Raw genomic sequence first — 27,417 nt, 5'->3', positions numbered from 1 at the left:
CACTGTGGACAAAGGCAAATCTAGTTCTCTGGAGATGGACTTGTAACCTTGAGATTGTTGATATTTTGCCACAATTTTGGTTCTCAGGTCCTCAGACAGTTCTCGTCTCCTCTTTCTGTTGTCCATGCTTAGTGTGGCACAGACAGACACACAATGCAAAGGTTAAGTGAACGTCTCTCCTTTTTATCTGCTTTCAGGTGTGATTTCTATATTGCCCACACCTGTTACTTGCCCCAGGTGAGTTTACAGGAGCATCACATGCTTGTAACATTCTTATTTATCCGCAGTTGTGAAAGGGTGCCAATACTTTTGTCCAGCCCATTTTTGGAGGTTTGTGTGACATTATGTTGAATTTGCTTTCTTTCCTCCCTTTTTTTGTTTTGTCCCAATACACACAAAGGGAATAAACATGTGTATAGCAAAACATGTGTTAATGCAATACGTTTCGTGAGAAATACATGATTTCCTGGAGAAATATCAAGGGTGCCAACAATTTCGGCCATGACTGTATATATATACATAAAAATAGATAGACCACCAAAGACTATACTGAATATATTTCCCATTATCTTTAAATAAAACTAAATATCACTAATAAAGCATGCTAAATCAAACTCCTTATTCAGACCACCTGGTGCCAGACTCCCTAACTCATAAATCCATAATGATCCCTTCTTACTAATTTCCCTGACCAGATTATCGCCCCTCCAGTGGGGATTGTGTTTTTCCATTCCCCAATATTCCACTTTATCTGCCTTACTGTTGTGAATAATTCCCCAAAAGTGCATAGTCAAATGATAATACTTAAAACCTATATTGATGTTGTGAATGTGCTCTTTCATGCGTTCTTTCAAACTGCATTTTGTTCGTCCAATATATAAAAAATTACATGGGCATTTCAGCGCGTAAACAACACCTTTAGTATCGCATATATAAACTGTTTTATTTTGTATTGTTTATCTTTACTAGGATTGGTAAATATAAACCTACGTTTTGGATTCTGTGGAGTTCTTTTATAACTGGTTTTAAGTATCATCATAAGGAGATAACCACTCCACACTCCACCATTAAAATCTATAATCTATCCAGTGTGGTGTTCACAGACACGGAACTGAATTTATTACGGATAGGCCTCAATTTCGCTCCTAAAAATCCTCCTAATCTATTTGAAATATTTATAGATCTCAACAAATATGTCAGAAACCTCACTGTCAAGAGGTATTTCGCCCTCAAAAAAGAACCTTTAATGACTGCAGGTCCTCAGGTAGGGCAGTTACCTAATACCAGCTCCATTAGCAATGATCCCGCACTTCCCTTGCTGGAAAGTTTACTACAGGAAGGTGAATGTGATGGGTTTGCACTGGCCCTTGATGATCACGTGTCAACAGGTAAAGACAGGATCATTCATACGACCTTCAAACCTGCCTCCACCTTTTATCCACATTGGGTTAAAGGGAATTTCATCCCAACCTTTTATGACATGATGTTTGAGGATATCAAGAGGATCTGCGAACATAAACATCATAGGATTCCAAAAAACATCTCACACTGTTTCGGGGGCGAGAACCTTGACTTCACTTTGACTCACATCAAAAACAGAGATGATATTATCATAAGACAAGCTGACAAAGGGGGTGGTCTGGTCATCCAGGACAAAGATGTATATCTTTTGGAAGCCTTTAGACTGATAGGAGATTGTAACACCTATGAACAGCTTCGTAGAGACCCCCTACCGGAATACAAAGATGCTTAAAAAGGTTTGCTGGATGAGGCTCTGACCAATAAAGTACTATCAAAAAATGAATATCAATTCCTGCTCAAACAACACCCACTGACCCCTTATTTTTACCATATACCAAAAATTCACAAAGACCTGACTAATCCCCCTGGTAGACCCATCATAGCTGGCATTGATAGCATCTCCAGCAATTTGGGATGCTACATTGATTATTTCCTCCAAGAACTAGTCATGAGTCTACCATCCTACGTCCGAGACTCTGGGCATATGTTGGAGATCCTATCTTCCTCGAAGTGGTGTCCAGAATATAAATGGTTATCCTTGGATGTCACTTCGCTTTACACATCCATCGAACATCAATATGACATGTTTGCCATCAAACTCTTTTTGGACAAAAGTGACATACCTCCCATTCAAGTAGCTTTCCTACAAAAAGCCATCCACTATACCCTCACACATAATTATTTCTCCTTTCAAGGGAACTTCTACAGACAAATTAGAGGCACGGCTATGAGAGTTAGATTTGCCCCTAGCTATGCCAACCTCTTCATGGGGTATTGGGAGGAGGAATCAATATGGAATAAAAAACCCATATCGGGCAATCTGGCCCTGTACGCCAGATATATAGACGATATCTTAATCATCTGGCAAGGGTCAGACGATGATCTGGATGGGTTTCTTGCACACTGCCAAAATAACCCCTTTGGAATCGGCTTCACACATGTGGTAGATGCCAACAGTCTGGTATTCCTAGATCTTGAATTACAGACAGACTCTGATGGCAACATCTGCTCTAAAAAGCATTTTAAGCCTAGCAGGCAATTCTTACTTGCACACTAGTAGCCATCACCACCCCAAATGGATCCGTAATGTCCCTTTTGGTCAGTATTGCAGGTTGAGGAGAACATGCACCACCAGAGGTGACTATGAGGAACAGAGCGCCATCTTGAGGACCAAGTTTCTAGAAAAAAGCTACAGTGAGGCCCACATCGAGGAAGCAAAGCAGAAGTATTGGGGCCAATATGAAGAGAGTCCACTGCATATACCACACACAGCTGCCAAGAAAGTCACTAAAGATCCCAACAATAGATTTAATAACCAGGTCAGGTTTTGCACCAGATTCAATACTAAAGCCTTCGACATACAGCGAAGCATTCAAAAGCATTGGAAAATTCTTAAGCAGGACCCAGTCCTTGGTCAGAGCCTTGCCCCCAGACCCGAAATTGTGTTCAGGAAACCTAGGGATCTCAGGAGTCACATAGCACCCAGTAGAATTAAGAAGCCTCTTGCTGGTGCCAGTAATACGGTCAATCCTTGGTCTGCCCTGTTTGATCAAAGGGGCAGTTTCAAATGCGGTGTGAGCAATTGTGGAACCTGCAAATACATGTGCCACAGAAAGAAAGAGGTGGCTGCCACCAATGGCCGTACATAGAAGATTAAGCAGTTCATCAACTGTGCACTTCCTTTGTGATCTATGGGCTCATCTGCCCCTGTGGCCTCCTATATGTTGGCAGAACCATGCGTCCCTTGAGGGTCAGGTTTGGCGAACACAAATGTAACATCATTAATCACAAGGAGAGCAATAAAGGCAAATACAAATATTCAGTACCACGGCACTTTCCGGAGGCACATGGTGGTGACCCATCAGGCATGAAAGTATTTGGGATTGAATCCATTACAGGAGATTCAGATGGTGGAAGAAAATTCCAGAGACTATGCAAGAGGGAGACCTATTGGATCTTTACTCTGGGTTCCCTCTCACCCACTGGGCTTTATGAAGATCTTGAGATACATGGGGTCATTCACTGACCCCCGTTATGCATAGGTACCTTCTGCTGAGCTGTACATGTTCCTTAAAGTCCTACTCTCATCCTTTTTGTCTCTCCCCCTTTTTTTTTCTCTCTCTCTCCCCCCCTTTAGTGCTAGTTCCATTATTTCCCTTGTGACCTATGGTGGGTACACCATCCACTACAGATGTATGCCTTAGATATATTCATTTTCATCAGCTATGATTACTATAGTATCATCAGTATAGCTACCATTACCCTGCATCCTTACACATTAGGTTGCTCACTTCACATTTATCACCCTTAGGCTCATGCGCTCAACCGCATTCCCAGGCGCTTGTGTCTATGGGTCATTCATTGGTCACCCATTTTTTCATTCAGTTTCCATATACATATGTGTGTGTATGTTTATGTATGTATGTATGTATGTATGTATGTATATACATTTTTTTGTTTTTACAAGAAAGCAGTTACTCATATGGACGTGTTACACACACATGTGCGCACGCATGTGGTCCAGTGAGCTCTCTCCGAGCACTGCTTTCTCATTATGCAAGTGTTTGTTCCATACACCTTTGACATCTATATTCTTATAACACACATATATTTTTTACAAAAACATTTTTTTTTTATATAATTAATTTTTTAATTTTTTTTTCCTATATATTTATATTTCCTATGCTTCTATGTTTATGCGTACACACGTATACCATACACTATACCAATTGTACCAGATATTATACTATATTGTAACAATACTTATTTCATTTTATTTTATTTATACTTTGTAAACCATATTAAGAAGTTTTTGGTAATATTTTATATTAACATTTCTGTTTATACCAGTGATTTATCTCCTTTGCCCCTGTGACTCCTCCACCTGCATAGGGGAGTGTCCAGGACGGCCCATGTGACCTTTGGTTCTACCATTCTTGAGCATATAAAAGAGGGAGCAGACATTTGGTTAGTTGGCTCTGAGGAAGAGGCAAGTCCTCAAAACGTGTCAGCCTATTGGATGTCTACACTCCCTATTGCGGACTGTTACTCAGTGCGGTGTTGGCCCAGCTGTTCTTTTATGATGTGCCTTGACTTTATTGTCGTTTGTGAGTACAACACCTATTTTATTTTTTATTAAACATTTTTTATGGTAATGCACTAGGCCTGTGCTCTTTGTTCTTTCCTCATAGAATAATATATATTTTTTAGTATCGTTATGTATTCATCTTTGTTGTACCATTGTAATTGTGCACTGTTAGTCCAAGAATGGGACTGACATGTAGTATAGAGTCGAACAGCAACATTGTATCCTTAGTATAAACATCGGCAGGGAAGAATGTAATCAGTTGAATTACGGCCCCAAAAAGATGGCCACGCCCATGTTAACTAGAACAAAATGGAGGATAGTCAGTATATATAGATCGAATGGAAGAGTGAAGTCCAATCACAACCCCCCTGATGAAGCCGCGTGACCAGCGGCGTAACGCGTAGGGGAGGGGCTACGACGTCACTGGCCATTTGAGGACGACAGGTTCACATCAGGCATGCAGTGTTTGGCATGCTGAGGATGCAGCTCTGTATACACAGAAGCGATTTTTTACTTTTTATATGTGAGTGCAGTTGGGTGCCTTATTAAAGTTTTTTTATAAAGGATAAAGCACTATCTCTGGAATGTTTTCTTTCCACTGAGGGCATATGCATAGGAGAGGAAAGCAGGAGAGAAGCAGTGAGAGAGTAAGATCCCAGCAGGGATAGGAAATGGAGAGCCGGCTGAGAGGGATCCACCATTCCTCATATGGTGCAACACACTACAGTTCCATATAGTGAACACAAGCGTTATTAGCCTAGTATAGGCTATCTTGGAGGGGAGCGCACATCTTCATCTCACTAAGGAAGTCACCTGGAATTAGTTATTGATTTGAATCATTGGGAATTGTCACTACTTATTCACAGAGACTCATTATTTGCAAATGTTAAGCACGGGATGTCACAGCTTATTTTGTTGATCGCATGTTTTTATATTGATATATTTTTGGTTTATGATATGGTTTCTTTGGAAATATGAATTGATTTTTAGTTTATTATTTTTCACTTTGAGGAGGAGCGCAGCATAATTTAAATATATTTTTGTCTCACAAGAATTAAGCATTTCATGCATTTTTGCCTTAGAATAACTCATGAGGTATATATCTCACAAGCAGTCAATTCACTAAAACATGATATATTTTAAGAAGGAGTTATATGTTTCTATTTTGCAATATTTAGCAATTCATTTAGTATTATTTTTTGTTGCTTTATCTAAATTTTTGTAACATTGTACAACAGGGAGTAGAATGAAGACAAACTAAGATTTGTGAAACAAATTGCTGACATTCCTGAGCCAACAGCATTGTATTCCCACACTGATACATTGTTATCTTAATGGTAAGGTACAAGACACAGGATGGATATCATAGACCCCGGCTATAGGCTGCTACCTTCGGGTGAATGGACACTGGCCAAGCTTTGCTGGACATGCCCCCTGGGTGTCCCCCTGTAACCCTAACCCACTCCATGAGTCCTCAGTTGTTCACTAGTGTCCGTAGGTGATGGACCTCTTCTTCTCCTTTACTGAGAAATTATTCTAAGGTTAACTAGTTTATTACTGTACTTCAGATTCTTTATTCAACTTCTCACTGTCTTCTACCACAACAGTAGGAGCAATGCATCTGGATTTGTACCACCTCGGTAAAACCTTGGAAGCCATACCTAGACCCCATACTATGGGGATGGCCTGAAATGTTTCTTTAGGTACTGGATCCTGCTTGGGTGTTCTCCTTGGCACTTTGTGCAATGCATGTAGTCAGAGTTCTGTACAGACCCCTCTCAGGGTATGCCCCCCATGACAGGCAAAGCCTGGGCTCAAAAAGACCAGCAGCATGGTCCGGTAAGTCAGAGTCACATTGTTTATTGGATTGATACTGAAGCCCCACAGCAAGTAGGAGACACAATGAGGTTGATTTACTAAAACTAGAGAGTGCAAAATCTGGCGCAGCTGTGCATGGGAGTATTTAGTAAGAGGCATGGTGAGTTTTTTGAAGTTGTATTTTTTTCCCTCAATTCTTTGGATACTTAATATTTTTAATAATCTTTCCTCATAGCTGATCTCCTCCATGCCTCTTATCAGTTTGGTTGCCCTTCTCTGTACTTTCTCCAGTTCCCCAATGTTCTTTTTGTGAATTGGAGCCCAAAATTGAACTGCATATTCCAGATGAGGTGTTCCTAATGATTTGTACTGGGGGGGGGGGAGGTGATACCTCTCTCTCTGGAGTCTATACATCTCCTAATACAAGAGAGGATTTTGCTTGCTTTAGAAACCGCAGCTTGGCATTGCTGCCATTATTATGCTTGTGATCTACCAGAACCCCCAGATCCTTCTCCACCATTGACCCCCCCAGTTGTACCCCTCCTAGTATGTATGATGCATATTCTTAGCCCCCAATTGCAGAACCTTACATTTATCAACATTAAACCTCATTGGCCCCATAGTCCCCCAATTACACAGAGCATTGAGGTCGGCTTGTAAGTTGGAGACTTCCTGTAAGGACGTTATTCCCCGGCACAGCTTGGTGTCATCTGCAAAGACTGAAATGGGATTTATAATCTCAGACCCTATATTGTTTATAAATATATTAAAAAGTAAGGGTCCCAACACTGAACCTTGGGGTACACCACTAATAACACTGAACCTTGGGGTACACCACTAATAACACTGAACCTTGGGGTACACCACTGATAACACTGAACCTTGGGGTACCCCACTGATGACCCCAGACCATTCAGAGTATGAATCATTAACCACTACTCTCTGAATACCATCTTTTAGCCAGTTTTCTATCCATTTACATTCAGATTTTTCCAGCCTGTAGACTTTACCTTACACATTAGCCGTGTGTGGGGAACTGTGTCCAAGTATACCACGTCCACCGTCACCCCTCTGTCCAAGTATACCACGTACCTCGCCACCCCTCTGTCCAAGTATACCACGTCCACCGCCACCCCTCTGTCCAAGTATACCACATCCACCGCCACCCCTCTGTCCAAGTATACCACATCCACCGCCACCCCTCTGTCCAAGTATACCACATCCACCGCCACCCCTCTGTCCAAGTATACCACATCCACCACCACCCCTCTGTCCAAGTATACCACGTCCACCACCACCCCTCTGTCCAAGTATACCACGTCCACCACCACCTCTCTGTCCAAGTATACCACATCCACCGCCACTCCTCTGTCCATGTATACCACGTCCACAGTCACCCCTTTGTCCAAGTATACCACGTCCATAGTCACCCCTCTGTTCAAGTATACCACGTCCATAGTCACCCCTCTGCTCAAGTATATCACGTCCGTAGTCACCCCTCTGTTCAAGTATACCACGTCCATAGTCATCCCTCTGTCCAAGTATACCACGTCCACAGTCACCCCTCTGTCCAAGTATACCATGTCCACCGCCACCCCTCTGTCCAAGTATACCATGTCCACAGTCACCCCTCTGTCCAAGTATACCATGTCCACCGCCATCCCTCTGTCCAAGTATACCACATCCACTGCCACCCCTCTGTCCAAGTATACCACATCCACTGCCACCCCTCTGTCCAAGTATACCAGGTCCACCACCACCCCTCTGTCCAAGTATACCACGTCCACAGTCACCCCTCTGTCCAAGTATACCATGTCCACAGTCACCCCTCTGTCCAAGTATACCACATCCACTGCCACCCCTCTGTCCAAGTATACCAGGTCCACCACCACCCCTCTGTCCAAGTATACCACATCCACCGCCACTCCTCTGTCCAAATATACCACGTCTACAGCCACCCCTCTGTTCAAGGTTTTGCTCACCTCCTCATAAAAAGAAATCAGATTAGTTTGACAACTTCTGTCTTTCATGACTCCATGCTGTCTGTTGCTTAAAATATTTTTTTCCAGCAAGAACTCCTCTCTGTGGTCTTTTATTAAACTCTCCAGTACACAGTGCGCAGTGGCTAAATGGTTAGCACTTCCACCTGCCAGTACTAGAGTCATTGGTTCGAATCCCAGCCATGACACCACCTGCCTGGAGTTTGCATGTTGTGCCTATGTGGGTTTCCTCTGGGTACTCCGGTTTCCTCCCACTCTCCAAAGACATGCTGGTAGGTTAATTGGCTCCTGTCTAAATTGTCCCTAGTATGTGTATGAATGTGAGTTAGGGACCTTAGATTGTACACCCCTTGAGGGTTAGGGACTGATGTGAATGTACAATATATATGTAAAGTGTGGTGTACATTGATGGTGCTATATAAGTAACTGAAATAAATAATAATAAATAGTATCTTCCCAACTATAGAAGTTACACTAACAGGTCTATAATTACTTGGTAAAGATTTTGACCCCTTTTTAAATATTGGCACCACATTGGCCTTACACCAATCCAGTGTTACTATGCCCGTCATTAAAGAGTCCCTAAAAATGAGAAACAATGGCTTTGAAATCACAGAGCTCAATTCTTTAACGACCCATCCGGTCCAGGGGCTTTATTCACCTGCTGTCTAAATATTTTTGGATCAGATACTTTTCCACAGCCTGGCCATATACAGAGGCCCAACATCTAAGTAGCACCTTTAACCATTTCCATACCGGGCACTTTTACCCCTTCCTGCCCAGGCCATTTTTCAGGTTTCAGCGCTCTCACACTTTGAATGACAATTGTGCGGTCATACAACATTGTACCCAAACTGAAATATTATCATTTTATTCACACAACTAGAGCTTTCTTATGGTGGTATTTAATCACCTCTGGGGTTTTTATTTTTTGCTAAATTAACAAAAAAGACCAAAAATTTTGGAAATTTTTTTTTTTGTTATAAAAGTTTGCAAATAAATAATTGTTCTTCATAAATTTAGGCCGAGATGTATTCTGCTACATGTCTTTGGTGAAAATAACCCAAATTAGGATGTATTTTTTAGTTTGTAGGAAAGTTATAGAGTTCACAAACTATGGTATAGATCTGAATATTGATCAATCCTGAAGTACTGACAGCCAATCTAATTTTTTGAGGTCCAAGAATGTCAGAACAGTACAGATATCCCCCAAATGTCAGAACAGTACAGATATCCCCCGAATGTCAGAACGGTACAGATATCCCCCGAATGTCAGAACAGTACAGATATCCCCCAAATGTCAGAACAGTACAGATATCCCCCAAATGACCCCTTTTTGCAGAGTAGACAGTCCGACATACTTCATAAGAGGCATGGCGAGTTTTTTGAAGTTGTATTTTTTTTGTCATAATTTTTTGGAAAATGAAAAAATTAAAAAAATTATTTTCACTATTTTTTTTTTACATACTGTCACCAGTGCAGTACAGCGTCATCATATAACTGGCATGGCGGTGATCAGGGACACTGACTGGTGCCAGTATGAAAAAAATATATATTTTTTTTTTTTCCTTTTTTTATTATTTTAAATTTTTTATTACTTTTTTTTTCTTTTTTTTCATTTCATATTTCACTATGACCAAAGTAGTACAATGTTACCATAGTAACATTGTACTACTTTGGGGAAGTGATCAGTATTTTGTTTTTTTTACACAATTTGCTTATAGCAAAGAATTACTTTGCTATAAGCAAGCATTTACCTGAATGAAATCGATTCATTCAGGGGTTTTTTTTTGTTTTTGTTTTTGTGCTTAGCTGTGATTTGGTCACAGCTAATCACATGACATGTGCATGTGATCGCTGTGACCATTCACAGCTAGACACTAATATACAATGGATGGCATGAATGAAGCCATCCATTGTATACAACTGTCATGTGACCTGCTGTGATTGGTCACATGGTACCGGCAACGGGGGACGGTACTCAGATCTGTCATCGGCTATGTCTGAGGTACACGGCCGGTGACAGATTAACCCGCTGTGCGGCTCTGCAAGTGTGCAGACTGCACTTGCCCAGGAGTACGCCATATGGCGTCCACCCGGAAATCTAAAGCATTTTTCCGGCCGCCAAACGGCTATTGGCCGGGCGGCTAATGGTTAAGCGTTCTAGGGGCAAAAATTACACATCTAATTTCCTGACACCCTATCACACTTTTGAAGGCCTTGGAGCACCAGGACAAAGGAAACACTCACAAAATGACCAAGTTTTGGAAAGCAAACACTTCAACATATTTTTTATGAGGCATAATGAGTTTTTTCAACATGTTTTCAGAAAAAGTGGAAAAAAAATGAAAACTTATTTTTAAGTTATCCGTTTATAAGATATTTATAACACATAACATGTAAATACCACAAAATACACCACAAAATACATTCTGCTACTCTTCCTGACTATAGTAATACCACATATGTGAGACTTTTCCACAGCCCGACCTCATACAAAAGCCAAACATGCAAGGAGCACTATCAGGTGTTCTGGGGACATAAATTACACATCTAATATCTTGACTACCTATTACACTTTTGAAGGCCCTGAAGCACCAGGACAATGGAATTACCCACAAATGACCCCATTTTGAGAAGAAAACACCCCAATGTATATTCTATGAGGCATAATTAATTCTATTGAACATGTCTTTTTTTCCCACAAGTTTTCGGAATATGTGGAAAGAGGTTTTCCATTTCTGGTGGAAGCCACTGCTCTACTAGTGGATGCCACTGCACTACTTGTGGTAGCCTGCTCCTCACCAGAACACCTTCGTTTGGTGGGCACACTTTCCTCCTCCTCCGATTCTGTAGCAGACCCACTGCTTAAAACGGGCTCATAATCCAAATCAGAATCAGAGCTCCCCGCTGCTCCCGTCGGTCATGGTTAAGATTTGGTAGGAATCCTTACAGGAAAATAATTTTTTAGACATACTGGGACAGATGAGGCTGCACTGCTGGGTGCTGATCAGGCTGCTGCAGGGTGCTAATAAGGCTGCACTTGTGGGTGCTGATGGGGGTGCACTGCTGGGTGCTGATGAGGGTGCGCTGATGGGGGTGCACTGATGAGTGCTGATGAGGCTGCGCTGATGGGGGTGCACTGATGAGTGCTGATGAGGGTCCGCTGATGGGGGTGCACTGATGAGTGCTGATGGGGGTACACTGATGAGTGCTGATGAGGGTGAGCTGATGGGGGTGCACTGATGAGTGCTGATGAGGGTGCGCTGATGGGGGTGCACTGATGAGTGCTGATGAGGGTGCGCTGATGGGGGTGCACTGATGGGTGCTGATGAGGGTGCACTGATGGGGATGCATTGATGATGCTGATGAGGGTGCACTGATGGGTGCTGATGTGAAGTGACGAGGCTGCACTAATGGGTACTGATGAGGTTGCACTGATGTGCAATAATGCACTGCACTGAGGCTGCACTGATAAACTGCCACTGATGTGCACTGATGGGTGCTAATGAAGATCCACTGATAGGGTGACACTAATGTGTACAAATAAGTGGCACTGATGTACACTGGTAAGCTGCAGTAATTAGGTAGCACTGATGGTAATTGATGAGCACCGAAAAGTTGCAGTGATGAGGCAACACTGGGGGACACTGATGAGCCCTTACTAATGGGCACTGATGTGCACAGATGGGCACTCACTGGTGGGCACTGATGGTAACAGATGGGAACTGATGGGCACAGATTTGCACTCACTGATGGCCATTGATGAGCACACTCATCGTTTAGGAACCGATTTTCTCTCCTTTCCTCACACTCGGTATTGGTGTGAGGAAAGGAGAGGAAAAACCCAGCCATGACCCTGCTGTGTTTACATTTGTGAGGACTCTGCCCAATGACAAGCAATCACAAATGTAAACAACTGCTGTAATTGGCCGTTCACCCCCCTCTTTGTGATGTGCTGTGTCCAAGGGACACGGCCATCACTTACAGTTCCCGATGCACGCCGCCGGGGGCGCTCGGGAAGCACGATCATGGGAGGACGTCATATGACACCCTCCCAGAACTGGCCAGCCCGCGGTGAAGCCGTCATTCATCTATCACCGGTCAGTAAGTGGTCAACCACTTCAATACTGAGCACTTTCACCCCCTTCCCCCCCAGGCCAATTTTCAGCTTTCAGCACCGTCACACTTTGAATGACAGTTGTGCAGTCATGCAACACTGTACGCATACGGAATTTTTATCATTTTGTTCCCACAACTAGGGCTTTCTTTTGGTGGTATTTAATCACCTCTGGGGTTTTTTTGCTAAATAAACTAAACAAAGAAGAGCAATTTAAAAAAAAGTTTTTATAAAGTTTTGCAAATAAATAATCTTTCTTCAAAAATTTGGCCAAAATTTATTCTCCTGCATTTCTTTGGTGAAAATAACCCAAATCAGTGTTTACTATTTAGTCTGTAGGAAAGTTATAAATCCATAAACTATTGGATATATATCTGAAAATTATTTTATTATTATTATACAAGATTTATATAACAGTTTGCTCAGCACTTTACAATATAACGGGAGACAATACAGCAACAATACAGTTCAATACAAGAGGGATAGGAGGGCCTGATCCTGGGAGCTTACAATCTAGGAGGGAAATCGATCAATCCTGATGTACTGATGGCTGATTTCATGAGGCCCCAAAATATCAGAACAGTACAAATACATCACACATGTCAAGACAGTAAAAATACATCACACATGTAGGAAAGTACAAATGCCCCCCCCCCAAATGTCAGGATAGTACAAATGCCCCCCAAATGTCAGGACAATACAAACTCCCCCAAATGTCAGGATAGTACAAACACCCCCCACGTGTCAGGACGGTACAAATCCCCCCAAATGTCAGGACGGTACAAATCCCCCCAAATGTCAGGACGGTACAAATCCCCCCCAAATGTCAGGACAGTACAAATAACCCCCAAATGACCCCTTTTTGGAAAATAGACAGTCCAAGGTATTTAGTAAGAGGCATGGAGAGTTTTTTGAAGTTGTGATTTTTTCACAATTTTTTGGAAAATGAAATTAATAAACACATTTTCACATTTTTTTTTACATCCTGTCACCAGTGCAGTACAGCATCATCATATAACTGGTGTGGCAATTATTAGTGACACTGACTGGTGACAATACAAAAAAAAAAATTAATACTTTTTTTAATTGTTTTTCTTTTTGATTACATATTTTAAAATTGTGACCAGAGCACTGTAATGTTACCATAGTAACACTGTACTACTCTGGGGAGGTGATCAGAATTTTTTTATACATTATGATTGCTTATAGCCTAACTCTGTCCTGGCATCCCTACTGTGATAAGGACAGAATGGGGGTGAGACACAGAACACACCGTTACCCTGAGAGACAGTACAAGAGAAACCTAAGTGCATCTCAAGGAAAATACTTTTTTTCAAATTTTGGATGCGAGGGGTTAGAACTTCTGTCATGTTTTTATTGCTGTCCCATACACAAACATTTAGCCCTCATGCACACTTGACGTTTTTATAACGCTGATAATGTTAGCTGTGTAACGTCATGTTAAAAACACAAGTTTTTCAGATTTTTTAGCGTTTTTGCATTAGTGTTTAGCAGTGTTTTGCCGTGATTAGCGGCATTTTTTCCGTGTCTGCGTTTTTTTGCATTTTTTAAAACAAAAAAAAATTTTTTTTATTGAATAACATCCAAAAACGTTGGTTTATGGCATTTTACCACGTTTTACTGCGTTTTACCATGTTTTACTGTGTTTTGCCCCATTTTTCAGTGTTGGAGCGTTCTTACAGCTGAAAGGCTCCTCTAGAAACTCACTAGTTTTGTGTTTTATCCAGCCAAAAAAACGTTGATTCCAATCTATCTGTGTATGGACACATAGGATAACATGCTGGGGAGTTTATCAACTATAGAAAAAAATGTTAAACGCCAAAAACAGCCGCTGTAAAAACATCAAATGTGCATGACGGCTAAGGGTAAAGCCAACATTTTGGAGGTGTCCTCAGAACAAGAGGTAGGAAGAACTCTTCCAATTAGGACACCTGTTCTGGGAAAAGCTGGCTAAGCAAAATTCCTCAAACTTTGGGAGATATTACCCAATTTTACACTGGCAGCAAAAAATACCTGACAGGGTTTATATAAGTTCCTGATTCTATAAAAAAAAAGTTTTAGTTATAGATACAATTTAGGAATGGAGATTCAGATTACAAATGTGCTCCTGATGTGTAGTTTGTGTGGTTTTTATGAAAAAATAGATGGGGGAGGTGTCTCAGTCCTGCATTTTATACCTTTTTTTTAATCAGGACAGACAGCACTTCCATTTCAGATTCAAATGTATTTACCCCAAAATGTAAAAAAACTAAATTGTCTGATCATAAGGATATCACATAAGTGGGATTTGTATGTAAAGGAGCAGAATGTAAAGGATCAAAGTGAAAATGTATACTTTAATTTGAGGAGCTTTTTCCCCTTTTGAACTACATTAGAGGTAGCAATAATCTGCTGGAGGAAGTGGCTGTGGAAGGGGTGGAGTCTATCAGCAGGATATACAGAGGGTCACATGATACAAAGCAACAACCAATCCCAGAGTATCAGGTGATCTGCAGACAACAGAGCAACATGGTACAGGGGTATGATCTGTGCTGGGATTGATCATTCCATTCACTTCTAGTGAAAAGAAAGTTGGAATTCAGCTTTAGGCTAGGTTCACACCTATACAGTTTACATGTGATCTGTCTCTGCAATGCTTTATGCGGTGCATTTAGCGTTTTTGCCCAAGTGTTTTTAATGCGTTTTGCAGGGGTTTTTTTCCAACTTGTTGCTGGGCAGATAAAAATGCAAAACACATCCAAATAGTGTAAAAAACGCATCAAAAACACATCACGTGCATTTTTGCAGTGTCTCCATTGAATTCTATTGAGACAAAATGCAACGCTTTGCATTTAAAAAAGTCCCCAACCCTTTAAAAAAACCGCACCGGATGAAAACGTGGAGATGTCCCATAGGAAATCATGTTAAACGGCCTGCAGTGTGTTTCTGCAAAATGCGAAACGCACCGCAAAACGCTTAGGTGTGAACCTAGACTTAAGGTAGAAAACCGTTCATATTTATTGTTTTAAACTATTTATACCAGTAATGCTTAACATAAGGATATATATTAAAAATATTTTGTTCTTTTTACAGATAAATTGAAGATTTTCCAGGAACTTCTTGTCAGATTAAATATGAAGCATTTAAATGATTCCAAACTGACATTGAGTAACATCCTAGAAATCGGAGCAGAGACTCTGAGTGATGTCCATCCCCAGACCATTCAAGATGTTCCGTGGCATTTTTTGAGAAAGCTGATGGCCTTGAACAGAACTGCATTTAATACTCAGTATGGACAAGATACACAAATAATCAATTCCACTGAAAACATGTTGGAGTCAATGATTGAAGGGGAAAGTAGTTCAATGGAATCTATTCACCCCCTGGATGTCCTCTGTGCTCTCCTCCATTGTTCAGACAGTTTTCTCCAACAAGAGATTGTATCTAGATTGTCCATGTGCCAGTTTGCTGTCCCTCTCCTTCTCCCTGCTGGTGACGGGTCACACTGCACCTTCATGCTTTGGGCAATGAGGGACATTGTGAAGAAGTGGAGACCTCAGTCACTAGCTGACAGTAAAGGGTTCAATGAGGAAAATGTGGTGAATATTTCTATGCCTATTTTCTCCTTCATCAGACTGGGTAACAACAAACTATCCAAATCTAAAATCCTAAATCAAGTTCTTAATCCAGCCCAACAACAACAAAACTTCTTCATATATGATGAGATGGATGGAAGACATATGGAGAGGAAAATATCTGATGGCCTTGTGGAAATGTCCTGGTATTTTCCCTGTGGTAATTCTCATGTTTTCCCAGAACCCATTGCAGTGACCAACCTACGAGGAGACCTGGAGACCAACATGAACCAATTCACATTTCTGACTCGAGTCTCATCAGCTGTATTTATATTCATTGAAAGTATTTCTGAAATACAATTCAGACTTTTATCATCCTTCAGTAACACTGACACCCAGATTTATTTTATTGTTACTCTAGAAAAGGGGATAAAAATAAGTGAAGTGACATCAAAGCACATAAGAAATCTAATGACAATGTTAAAGATGAGTAAAACAAATATTATTCCCAAAAACAGCACAGAACATTATGAGGCACTGGTGACAAAAATTCAGAATGGCATTGCGAGTGCTTTAAAAAACAGTCAGAAAGAAAGACAAAACCTGTGTAGTGCTACAAATATAACTGAAGGACTTCATATCTTTGTTGATGAGAATTCTGTTGAATGTCAGAAAGCAAAAGTAAATGCAAATAAAATTACTTCAGTGATAAAAGATGTGGAAGGGTATAAAAAGGAAACATTGAAATTACAGGGAGATCTGTGGAAGGAATTGTCTAAAAAAGAAAAAGAAATTTGCAGAATGACGAGACAAGGGGGAAAATATGCACAAGAATATCAATCTGAGCTCAAACAACAGATCAGATCACTTCACGAGATACAATACAAACATGACATTCCTGAAGGCATAGTGCATTTTACTGAAGCAATTACTGACCTCTCCAAGGCTGAAAAACATTATTTCTTGAAATGGATGAAATTTGAACTGGATTCAGTTGCAAAAAATAACATTTCATTGTTGCAGTCTGAATACAATGCAAAATCTTTAGGAATAGAACATTTCCTACGTGAGCTGGGACAGTTTTATGAGGCTGAGTATTCCACAGTTGTTAACAAACAGAATAATAAAACCACAAGACAATTCACCAAATTTCCAGGAATTGCTGCTGATCTCCTACTAGATGGGTTCCCGTTAGAGTTGATTGATGGGGACGCCTCTAATATTCCTTTACAGTGGATAACTGATGTTCTGACTGAGCTAGACAATAAGACAGGAGGACAATGCAAAATGAAAGTAATCACAGTGCTGGGAGTGCAGAGTACGGGAAAGTCCACACTTCTGAACACCATGTTTGGTCTGCAGTTACCAGTGGCCAGTGGAACATGTACACGAGGAGCCTTCATGACTCTTCTGAAAGTAAAAGAGAACTTTCAAGAGGAGCTGGACTGTCACTTCATCTTGGTGATTGACACTGAGCCGCTGAAAGCTCCAGAGTTGGCCCCTTTGGAGGACAGCTATGAACATGACTATGAACTGGCTACACTGGTGGTGGGGCTGAGTGATATCACCATCATCAACATGGCCATGGAGAACCCATCAGAAATGAAGGATATTTTACAGATTGTGGTCCATGCTTTTCTTCGGATGAAAGACATTGGGAAGAAGCCCAGCTGCCAGTTTGTACATCAGAATGTCAGTGATGTATCTGCTCATGAAAAGCACAAGAGAGACAGGAAGACATTTCTAAAACAACTTGATGAAATGACAAAAGTAGCTGCAAATATGGAGAATAAACATGGAATTACCCGTTTCAGCGATGTGATGGATTATGATCCTGAGAAACACAACTGGTACATTCCTGGACTGTGGCAAGGGGTTCCACCAATGGCTCCGGTAAACTTTGGCTACAGTAAAAATGTTTATGAATTAAAGAAATATTTGCTGGAATTTTTAAAATCTCCAAATTCTAATAGAATTCAATGCAAAATCCCTAAATTCATCACATGGATTAAAAGCTTATGGAGCTCAGTGAAACATGAGAAATTCATCTTCAGTTTCAGAAACAGTCTGGTGGAAGCTTATACCAAGCTGTCTATGCAATACTCTCTGTGGGAATGGGACTTCACCAAAAAGATCCACAGCTGGATGATCACCAAAGAAACTTACATCAGAAATCAATCTGCAGCCAGTCTCAGTGCTGAGATGTTCATGCAGTTTAAAGATGATCTTCAGAGATTACTGTCAGAAGAGGAATATACAATGCTGGAGCTACTAGAAAAATACTTTGACAGCAAATGTGAGAATGTTCATCTCATTGAAGGATACAAAGTGGATTTCTTCATAAGTGTGAGATTCCTGAAGAAAGAACTGGAAAGGAATGCGATTAATAAACTCAATGAGGCCATTTCAATCCAGAAAGGCAAATTCAAGATTCTGAATATTCAGAAGACATCTCAGGAACTGATTGAGAAAGAAATAACAAATCTCCTAAAAAACTGCAGAGAAAGGAATTGTGAACTTGGTGACATGGAGGCAAAGCAAGAATTTGAAGAGATGTGGAAGAAAACCCTCTCTGATTTACAAATAGAGGAACTGACAAGACGTAACATCGGACAAATGATTCTTCAGCGGCTTAAGAATGAAATGGGTGTAAAGGGAGGCGGTATTAATGAAAACCTAACCAGTGTGATGAGCTTGGATGACTATGGGAACAGTCCATTTGTTCCTGACAAAAGCTACATTGACTCAACATTCTTTTCCCTAGGTCGCAATCTGCTCTATGGAGATAAGGCACAACTAGAAAAAATAAAAGATATTGCAGTGACTTTGATAGACATGTGTGACACATACATCAAAGAGAAGGCAGGCACCACAGGGGATTATGATGATACTTACTTTCAGGAATTGCTACACATGATCAATGATAAACTCAAAGATAAAACTACTACAAAGCTTCATTTTTCTTCCAAGTTTGAGCTAGATATAAAACTTTTTATTTTTGGAAAATCATCTAGAGCATTTCAGGAGTTACATGATAGGTTCATTCAAGAAAATTATCCCAAAATGTGCCTTGAAAAATTAAAACCTCAATACTTGGACACATTTGAGAGCATATTCCATGAGAAAGATGAATGTCAGAGCAGGGCCAAAAAATTCTGTGAGCTCTGCCTGAAGCCGGCACTAACTGATTATATTCTGCAACATCTCGGCAAGGAAGTCATTGATGACATTTTACAAAGTTCTGAAAGTCATATATTTAGCAACAGAAGCGCTTTTCAGTTAACTGTGCTTGAGGACCTGCTGAAGAAAGAGGAATTTGAACGCTTTTTGTTGTACATTAATCATTATAAGGCCTTTATGAAAGGCTGGATCCGTCATTACATTATTGGAAAATATCAGAGTCCATCAACTCTAAACTCCTTAGCAGAAAAGCTTTTATCTCCAATCATTGAAAAAATTGAAGAAGTCCTGAAGAGTGAGGAATGTCTGAAAAAAGAAAGCGTTGTGAAATTTCTGGAAAGTTTCTGCAAGTCACTAGACAAAGAAATAGTGATCTCACAGAATGAAATGACAATGATCACTTTCCACAATACAGCAAATGTCACCCAGTTCTCTGAGGACATTCTTTTCTATCTTCCCAACATAAAGCAGGAAATTTTTTCAGACACAGAATTGTTGAACATTGAACGCCTTCTCTCCAGAGTCACACTGAAGCCTCATGAGGAATTGTTGAAGAAAGTGATTGGTTGCGGTAAGCAGTGTCCATTCTGTATGGTCCCCTGTGAGAATGCCGGTGATGATCACCAGGAGCACGCTGCATCTCTCCATAGACCTCAGGGACTGGGAGGATGCAAATGGAATACAGATAAGACTTTAGTCACTGACATCTGCTCCACTGCTGTGGTATCTGACAATACATTTAGAATTTATGACACAGAAGAAAAAGATCACCCATACAAAGACTATCATAAATACTATCCAGATTGGACAATTCAACCCGACACCAGCCTCAAATCCTCAGATTACTGGAAGTATATTTTTGTACTCTTTAATGATGACTTTGCAGATGAATATTCTGTAAATCCAGCAGAACTTCCAAAGGACTGGAAGAAAATCACAGAAGATCAGGCTCTTGCAAGTTTACAGGAATCTTTTAAAATCATATAAAAATCACATGGCTGTATTTGTGTCATCACTCACATATACAATACATGTTTTGGGTCTAAATGGTAAAGATATATTTTTCTAAATATAATTTTTAGTGTAACGATTTTCATTATTCTAAAATTCTCATTTGCATACTCTCACGCTTGTCTTGCTGCACCAAAGGTCTCCGGAACTTAGAAAGTGTTGATGCCAGTAAACAAATTCACAATCAGACGTGGGAATACGGCTGGATGTAATATATTCTTTTAAAATAGGTCCTAAAGTGTGCATTAAGGCTGGGTGTGTGATGCATCAACTCATGTGTGTTGGTGTGCCTAATGCCATGTGGTAATGAGTGTCACAATCATGCCCACTGGGAGAGGCGCACTTCTCCATGTTGCTCCAGGTTTCTGCATTGTGGTATTTCTCTTAAACTCCTATGCAAACACCTGAGGGGGGGAGGTGGGTACAGAAGAGCAGATGTTATCTCCTCATTTCCCCTCCCTCAGGAATGCAACCAGCTTATGATGCTGAGTCCTTGCCTAACCATTCTTTACCAAATAAAGCTTGGCTTGGCGTTGTGAGAAAAGGTTTTGAGTAGAAGAAAGAAGTGTTTCTTTTGTGTTCAGTCAGACAAGTGAGGACCATTCGATATAAGATCTATCGGACAGAAAGCAAAGGAGAATCTTGCGGCAACAACGAAACCCAATGCAAGACCAGAAATCCTTTCTTTTAGCTCATCAGACTTGAAACTGCTTAACCCCAGGCATTTATTTGGCAAGTACTTATTTGCCTAAACTTCTTTCTGTTAGCTGTTTGCTGTGCTGTTGTGCTCTGATTATTTATAAATATATTGGTTACATGATGTAACTTACATCTTCTTTCTGTAAATATTTGTACTGCACCCTTTTAACCTTTTGGTAATAAATCTTACTTTCTAAAAGTGTTGAACTGTTTCTATAGCTCTGTATTGCAATTTACGAATCCCTGCCTCTAAAGAGAACGCTACTATGAGTATTTAACCCTCTGTATAACCGGTCTGTAGAGATAGCGAAATACTGACGGTTAACCAATCATCCTAGTGTATTGCTGAGTTTTCTCTTTCTCTATACAAAAAGGAGGTGGTGGCAGTGTGAAGGGTTAATTGCGTAATTAACCCAAACCAGTAACAATAGCGTCCAGGCTGCAGGTACATAGATTGTAGTCCATTAGCTGGAAAATCTTTGTGCAGGGTGCAACTGGGCGTGGAATTGTTACGCACGTGACAGCGCGGTTTATATTGGCTAGCCCTTCGGTCATGAGTTTGGTGAGAAGATCTGGGGTCTGACACCGCGATCGTCACAACGGGCACTATGCTGAGGCAGTCCAATCAGTTGAATGAGTTGCCTAAAGCACCAAAAATGTGCATGAGATTTTTTTGTAATGCAGCACACCACAACACATGGTAGTGAATTACTGTGTATTGCCGTCATTAAAGTGTTACTAAACTTAGGACCTGCATTCACTATATCCGCTCTCCTTGGACCCTGCATTCACTATATCTGCTCTCCTTGGACCCTGCATTCACTATATCCACTCTCCCCGGACCCTGCATTCACTATATCCGCTCTCCCCTGACCCCGCGTTCACTATATCCGCTCTCCCCGGACCCCGCATTCACTATATCCGCTCTCCCCTGACCCCGCATTCACTATATCTGCTCTCCCTGGACCCCGCATTCAATATATCCGTTCTCCCCGGGCCCTGCATTCACTATATCCGCTCTCCCCAGACCCTGCATTCACTATATCCACTCTCCCTGGACCCCGCATTCACTATATCCTCTCTCCCCAGACCCTGCATTCACTATATCCACTCTCCCCGGACCCTGCATTCACTGTATCCAGGCTCTCTAGACCCTGCATTTGCTGTATCCAGTCTCCTTGGACCCGGCATTCACTATATCCGCTCTCCCCGGACCCCGTATTCACTGTATCCGGTCTCCCCGGACCCCGTATTCACTATATCTGCTCTCCCCGGACCATGCATTCACTATATCTGCTCTCCCTGGACTCTGCATTCACTATATCCGCTCTCCCCAGACCCTGTATTCACTATATCCACTCTCCCCGGACCCTGCATTCACTATATCTGGTCTCCTTGGACTCTGCATTCACTATATCTGCTCTCCCCGGACCCTGCATTCACTATATCCGGTCTCCTTGGACTCTGCATTCACTATATCCGCTCTCCCCGGACCCTGCATTCACTATATCCGCTCTCCCTGGACCCTGCATTCACTATATCCGCTCTCCCTGGACCCTGCATTCACTATATCCACTCTCCCCGGACCCCGCATTCACTATATCCAGGCTCCCTAGACCCTGCATTCGCTGTATCCGGTCTCCTTGGACCCGGCATTTGCTGTATCCAGTCTCCCCGGACCACGCATTCACTATATCCGCTCTCCCCGAACCCCGTATTCACTGTATCCGGTCTCCCCGGACCCCGTATTCACTATATCCGCTCTCCCCAAACCCCGCATTCACTATATCCATTCTCCCCAGACCCCACATTTACTATATCCGTTCTCCCCGGACCCCTCATTTCTATATCCTCTCTCCCTGGACCCCGTATTCACTGTATCCACTCTTCCCGGACCCCGCATTCACTATATCCTCTCTCCCCGGACCCTGCATTCACTATATCCTCTCTCCCCGGACCCTGCATTCACTATATCTGCTCTCCCCAGACCCTGCATTCACTATATCCGCTCTCCCCGGACCCCGCATTCACTATGTCCGCTCTCCCCGGACCCCGCATTCACTATATCCGCTCTCCCCGGACCCTGCATTCACTATATCTGCTCTCCCCGGCCCCCACATTCACTATATCTGCTCTCCCCGGACCCCACATTCACTATATCCACTCTCCCCGGACCCTGTAGTCACTATTTCTTGTCTCCCACAGTACACACAACATGGAAATGCAATTATTTTATTAAATATAAACTGCTAAATACCTTTTCTCATCAGCAGTTAGAGCAGTCTTGTGACTTCTATCAGTGTCCAGCAGAGACCTGGTTAAAGCTTGTAGGATGAGTTTTCTTTCTTCTCTAGGAGGATGCAGAACCCCTTACCTCTGTCTGGACAGTGCTGATTGGCCCTGTGCTGATCACATGCACTCTCCATAGAAAAAAAGCCTCTCTAGCAATAAACACTAAAATGAGCATGTGCAGAGTGTCTCCACACAATTACCCTGATTTACTATTGTGCCTAGGCACATTTCCATGGGCAAACGTCTACTTTTTACTAGCGACCGTCTACTTTTACCCTGCTAAGAGATATACTAAAGAGAAGCGTCAACAAGTAGACGCCCAATCGAATTTACTAACCAGACACACGCCCGGAATCAGACTCACAAGGCACGTCTAACACCATGAAAAATCACTGCAGAGACGTTCACTTTGAAATTTGCTTTGCCAAATATCAGGACTTCACTATAAACAATATCTGCCATTTCCAAAAAAATTTTAAATGTGCCGCCGTGACATCGTGATTGACGTTGGATCTACTTCGGGGGACATTGTTTTATTAAAGGACTTGTCAAAGACCCTGTACTGTGGTTTTTTACACTATACTTTTGCTTTTTTTGTGAATTAGTAGCGATACCAAGTACCGCAGACTCATTCACATAGGGGGGAGCCGGGATCTGGGAGCCCCCTTGTTGTGGGGAAGAGGCCCTTGTCCTCATCAACATGGGGACAAGGTGTTTTGGGGGGGAGCCCCCCTGCCCCAAAGCGCCCCCAATGTTGAGGGCATGTGGCCTGGTATGGTTAAGGGGGGGGGGTGCTCGCTCTTCCCCCCCTTTCCTGACCTGTCGGGCTGCATGCTTGGATAAGGGTCTGGTATGGATTTTAGGGGGGACTCCACGCCATTGTTTTTTACATTTTGGCGTGGAGTTACCCCTTAATATCCATACCAGACCCGAAGGGCTTGGTATGGATGGGAGGGGGGACCCACGCTGTTTTTAAAAATTATTTATTTAATTGACGGAAATTATTTAAAATTCAGCTGTCAGTGGGGTACCCCGTTGACAGCTGAAACATTCCTTCTGTCCCTGCAGAGAGCTGCACTATTATATTTGACATTAAAAAGTATAGAAATTGCAACATTGTATCTATTTGTATCCATTTCGGATATAGATGTTTTTATTCGGATACAAAATAGATACAATGTTGCAATTTCTATACTTTTTAATGTCAAATATAATAGCGCAGCTCTCTGCAGGGACAGAAGTAATTACTTCGCTATTATATTTACCGGCCATAGACAGGGCGAAAATCGGCCAAATATTTTTTTCTTTTTTTTACCATTGGTGGTAACGTCGGCCGATTGAACAACCAATTTTTTTTTTTTTTTAAATGGCCAGTTTTCGCCTCGTCTATGGCCTGCATTTTTCTTTTTCTAATTATTCTTATTCTCTTTCTTATTCTTCTTTTTCATTTTATTCTTCTTCTCTTTCTTTTTCTTGCAGGTCACGGCTCATTTTTTATCGGTAAAAAGATTGGCTGATTTTTATCCAAATTTACCGATATAAGTGCCAAAATCCTCAAAAATGGTCGACCAATTGACCCACTAACGGACTGAAAATCAGCCCATTTTTTTTTGGCCGAAAAATCAGATGATTTTAGTCCCATCTAAAGCAGGCCATAGATGGGTGTAAAATCAGCCGAAAAAAAATTTGGCCGATTTTCGGGCCGTTAGTGGGTTAATTGATTGGCCGTTTTTCGGGATTTTGGCACATTTTTTTATCAGCAAATCTGGAAAAAAATTGGCCGATTTTGGCGATCATTGCCGCGGAAATTGGCCGATCAGCAAAATCGGCCGATTTTTTTCCAAATTTACTGATAGACAAAATGTGCCAAAATCCCGAAAAACGGCCGACGAATTATCCCACTAACGGAAGAAGCCCATATCTCCATCAACATGGGGACAAGGTGCTTTGGGGGGGGGAGCCCTCCTGCCCCAAAGCACTCCCTCATGTTGAGGGCATGTGGTCTGGTATGGTTCTCAGGAGGGGGGGCGCTCACTCGCGTCCCCCCCCTTTCCTGACCTGCCAGGCTGCATGCTCGGATAAGGATCTGGTAAGGATTTTGGGGGGGACCCCACGCTGTTTTTTCTTTAATTTCAGCATGGAGTTACCCCTTAACCTCCTTGGCGGTATTCCCGAGTGTAGCTCGGGGTAACATTTCAGTACCAAAAGCGGTAACCCCGAGCTACACTCGGGCTTACCATGAGGCACTGCTCCGGCATGTGTTCTTCACTTACCTTACCCTGCGCTCCCACAATGTGTCCCCTGCAGCGTCCCCGGCCATCTCCTTCGGCCGATGCCGGCATCCGGCTTCTGTGTCCTGTCCCTGTGACGTCGGGACGTACGGGCGCCGGCGGCGGCGGGAAATTTAAAAATTTTAAATAATGTCATTTTTTTTTTTTTACATTTTACATAGTAAAACATTGCTGTCTCAACCAATTTCACATACATATTGTCCCGAGTGCTTTGTCCGGCGCCCCGCCTGCATTTTGTCTGTTCTTTCTGCCTTGAAACTGAGAAACGTCCATGGCGTCCAAAAAGTGTCCCTTTAGGTCAAAAGCGGTTTAGATCAGCTAGAGAACAGCGATAGTAAATCAGAACCACTTGCAGAATTGAGTGATAATGATTGGTGGGGGAAATTCATCATCAGACACTGAAAACGATTTTGCGACTTTGCTCAGCAATGTGCGAACTTATTATGGCGCAATATTTCAAATTTCAGTGTTTTTGGTTTGATTATATTATTGAATTAAATGTATTATTATTATATTATTATTTTTTATGATTATTTATTAAATTATAATTTATGATTTTGTGTTTCAAATTTTATCATACCCGGGATGTTTACTAGACTCTTGTTCGGACAGATTTCAGTGAGTTATTCCTAAAAATTACAGCCTACAATAAAAAACTACATATTTCCATGCAAAATAATGGTACCGCTTTCAGCACAAAAAATCTGAAATAATCATACCGCCAGGGAGGTTAAGATACATACCAGACCCGAACAGCTTGGTATGGATGGGAGGGGGGACCCCATGCTGGTTTTTTTACATTTTGGTGTGGAGTTACCCCATCCATACCAGACCCGAAGGACTTGGTGTGGATGGGAGGGGGGACCCCATGCCATTTTTTATTTATTATGGTGCTGGTTTTTTAATGTAATTCTCCCTTTTTTTTCCTTCACTATAGCTCAGAAATTCACCTGTCACTTCCCCCAGCTAAAAGAGAAAGTTTTATTGGAATTTATATCCCTAAAGGAAACAATGTTTACTTTGAGTTTATTAAAAGATACAAAGTTTTCTGTAACTTCGGGGAAAGTGACTTCTAAGCTTGTGAATAGAGATGAGCGAAGAATTCAAAAATTCGATTCGACTGATTCGGCGAATTCGTGGACAATATTCGATTCGAGTCGAATAAATTCGCTGTGAATTTAACTTAAAAAAGGGTGTTTCTAGGCTTCAGAGAGCCTTTATATTAGTGCAGAACACTGTACCTTTAATTTAAATGCCCTTGGAGTCTGCTGGGGAAGAGAAATAATACTGTCAGTCAGTATGACATGCAGATGAGTGCCGTCGATCTTAGAATCACCGCACATTTCACTCATTTGGCCAGTCACGGGGCCAAAACCAGTGTTTGGAGCCACAGTGTGGCGGTGGAGGCAGCAGCAATGGGAGGCCATACAGCAACCTATGACAAAATGGAAACCAGCAGGAGTGTGAGGAGACCTGAAAGTGGCACATGGCAGAGTGGGAGCAATGGGAGGCGGTACAGGGACCCAGGTCACACTGTGGGCCCAGCAGCAGCGTGACCAGGCTGTACGGGGGCCCATGGCAGATTTGGGGCCTGGCAGCACCTATGGGAGGCCTGTAATCTGCCAGCAACCTATGACAAAATGGAAAACCGCAGGAGTGTGAGGAGACCTCAAAGTGGCACATGGCAGAGTGGGAGCAATGGGAGGCGGTACAGGGACCCAGGTCACACTGTGGGACCAGCATCAGCGTGACCAGGCGGTACGGGGGCCCATGGCCGATTTGACCTCGTTCATCCCATAGTCCTGCCGACTCACGAATAGCG

The 27,417-nt window shown here is 42.0% G+C and overlaps 1 protein-coding gene across 1 annotated transcript in view; it reads left to right on the top strand.

Moving 5' to 3' along the window:
* The window catches only part of LOC149435878 (interferon-induced very large GTPase 1-like), a 62,585-nt gene extending 41,371 nt beyond the window's left edge, over nucleotides 1-21,214 (top strand). The window contains exon 3 of the mRNA XM_089662341.1: nucleotides 15,641-21,214. Within this exon, the coding sequence (XP_089518467.1) occupies nucleotides 15,641-20,289 (4,649 nt within the window). The 3' untranslated portion in view covers nucleotides 20,290-21,214. The remainder of the gene's footprint in view (nucleotides 1-15,640) is intronic.
* Nucleotides 21,215-27,417: the final 6,203 nt, after the last annotated feature.

This window comes from Staurois parvus, unplaced genomic scaffold, assembly GCF_062004578.1.
Source record: "Staurois parvus isolate SC_StPar_1 unplaced genomic scaffold, SC_StPar_1.0 ptg001457l, whole genome shotgun sequence".
NCBI classification, from domain to species: domain Eukaryota; kingdom Metazoa; phylum Chordata; class Amphibia; order Anura; family Ranidae; genus Staurois; species Staurois parvus.
The sequence above is the reverse complement of the archived record's forward strand: the minus strand, read 5'-3'. Positions and strand labels throughout refer to the sequence as shown.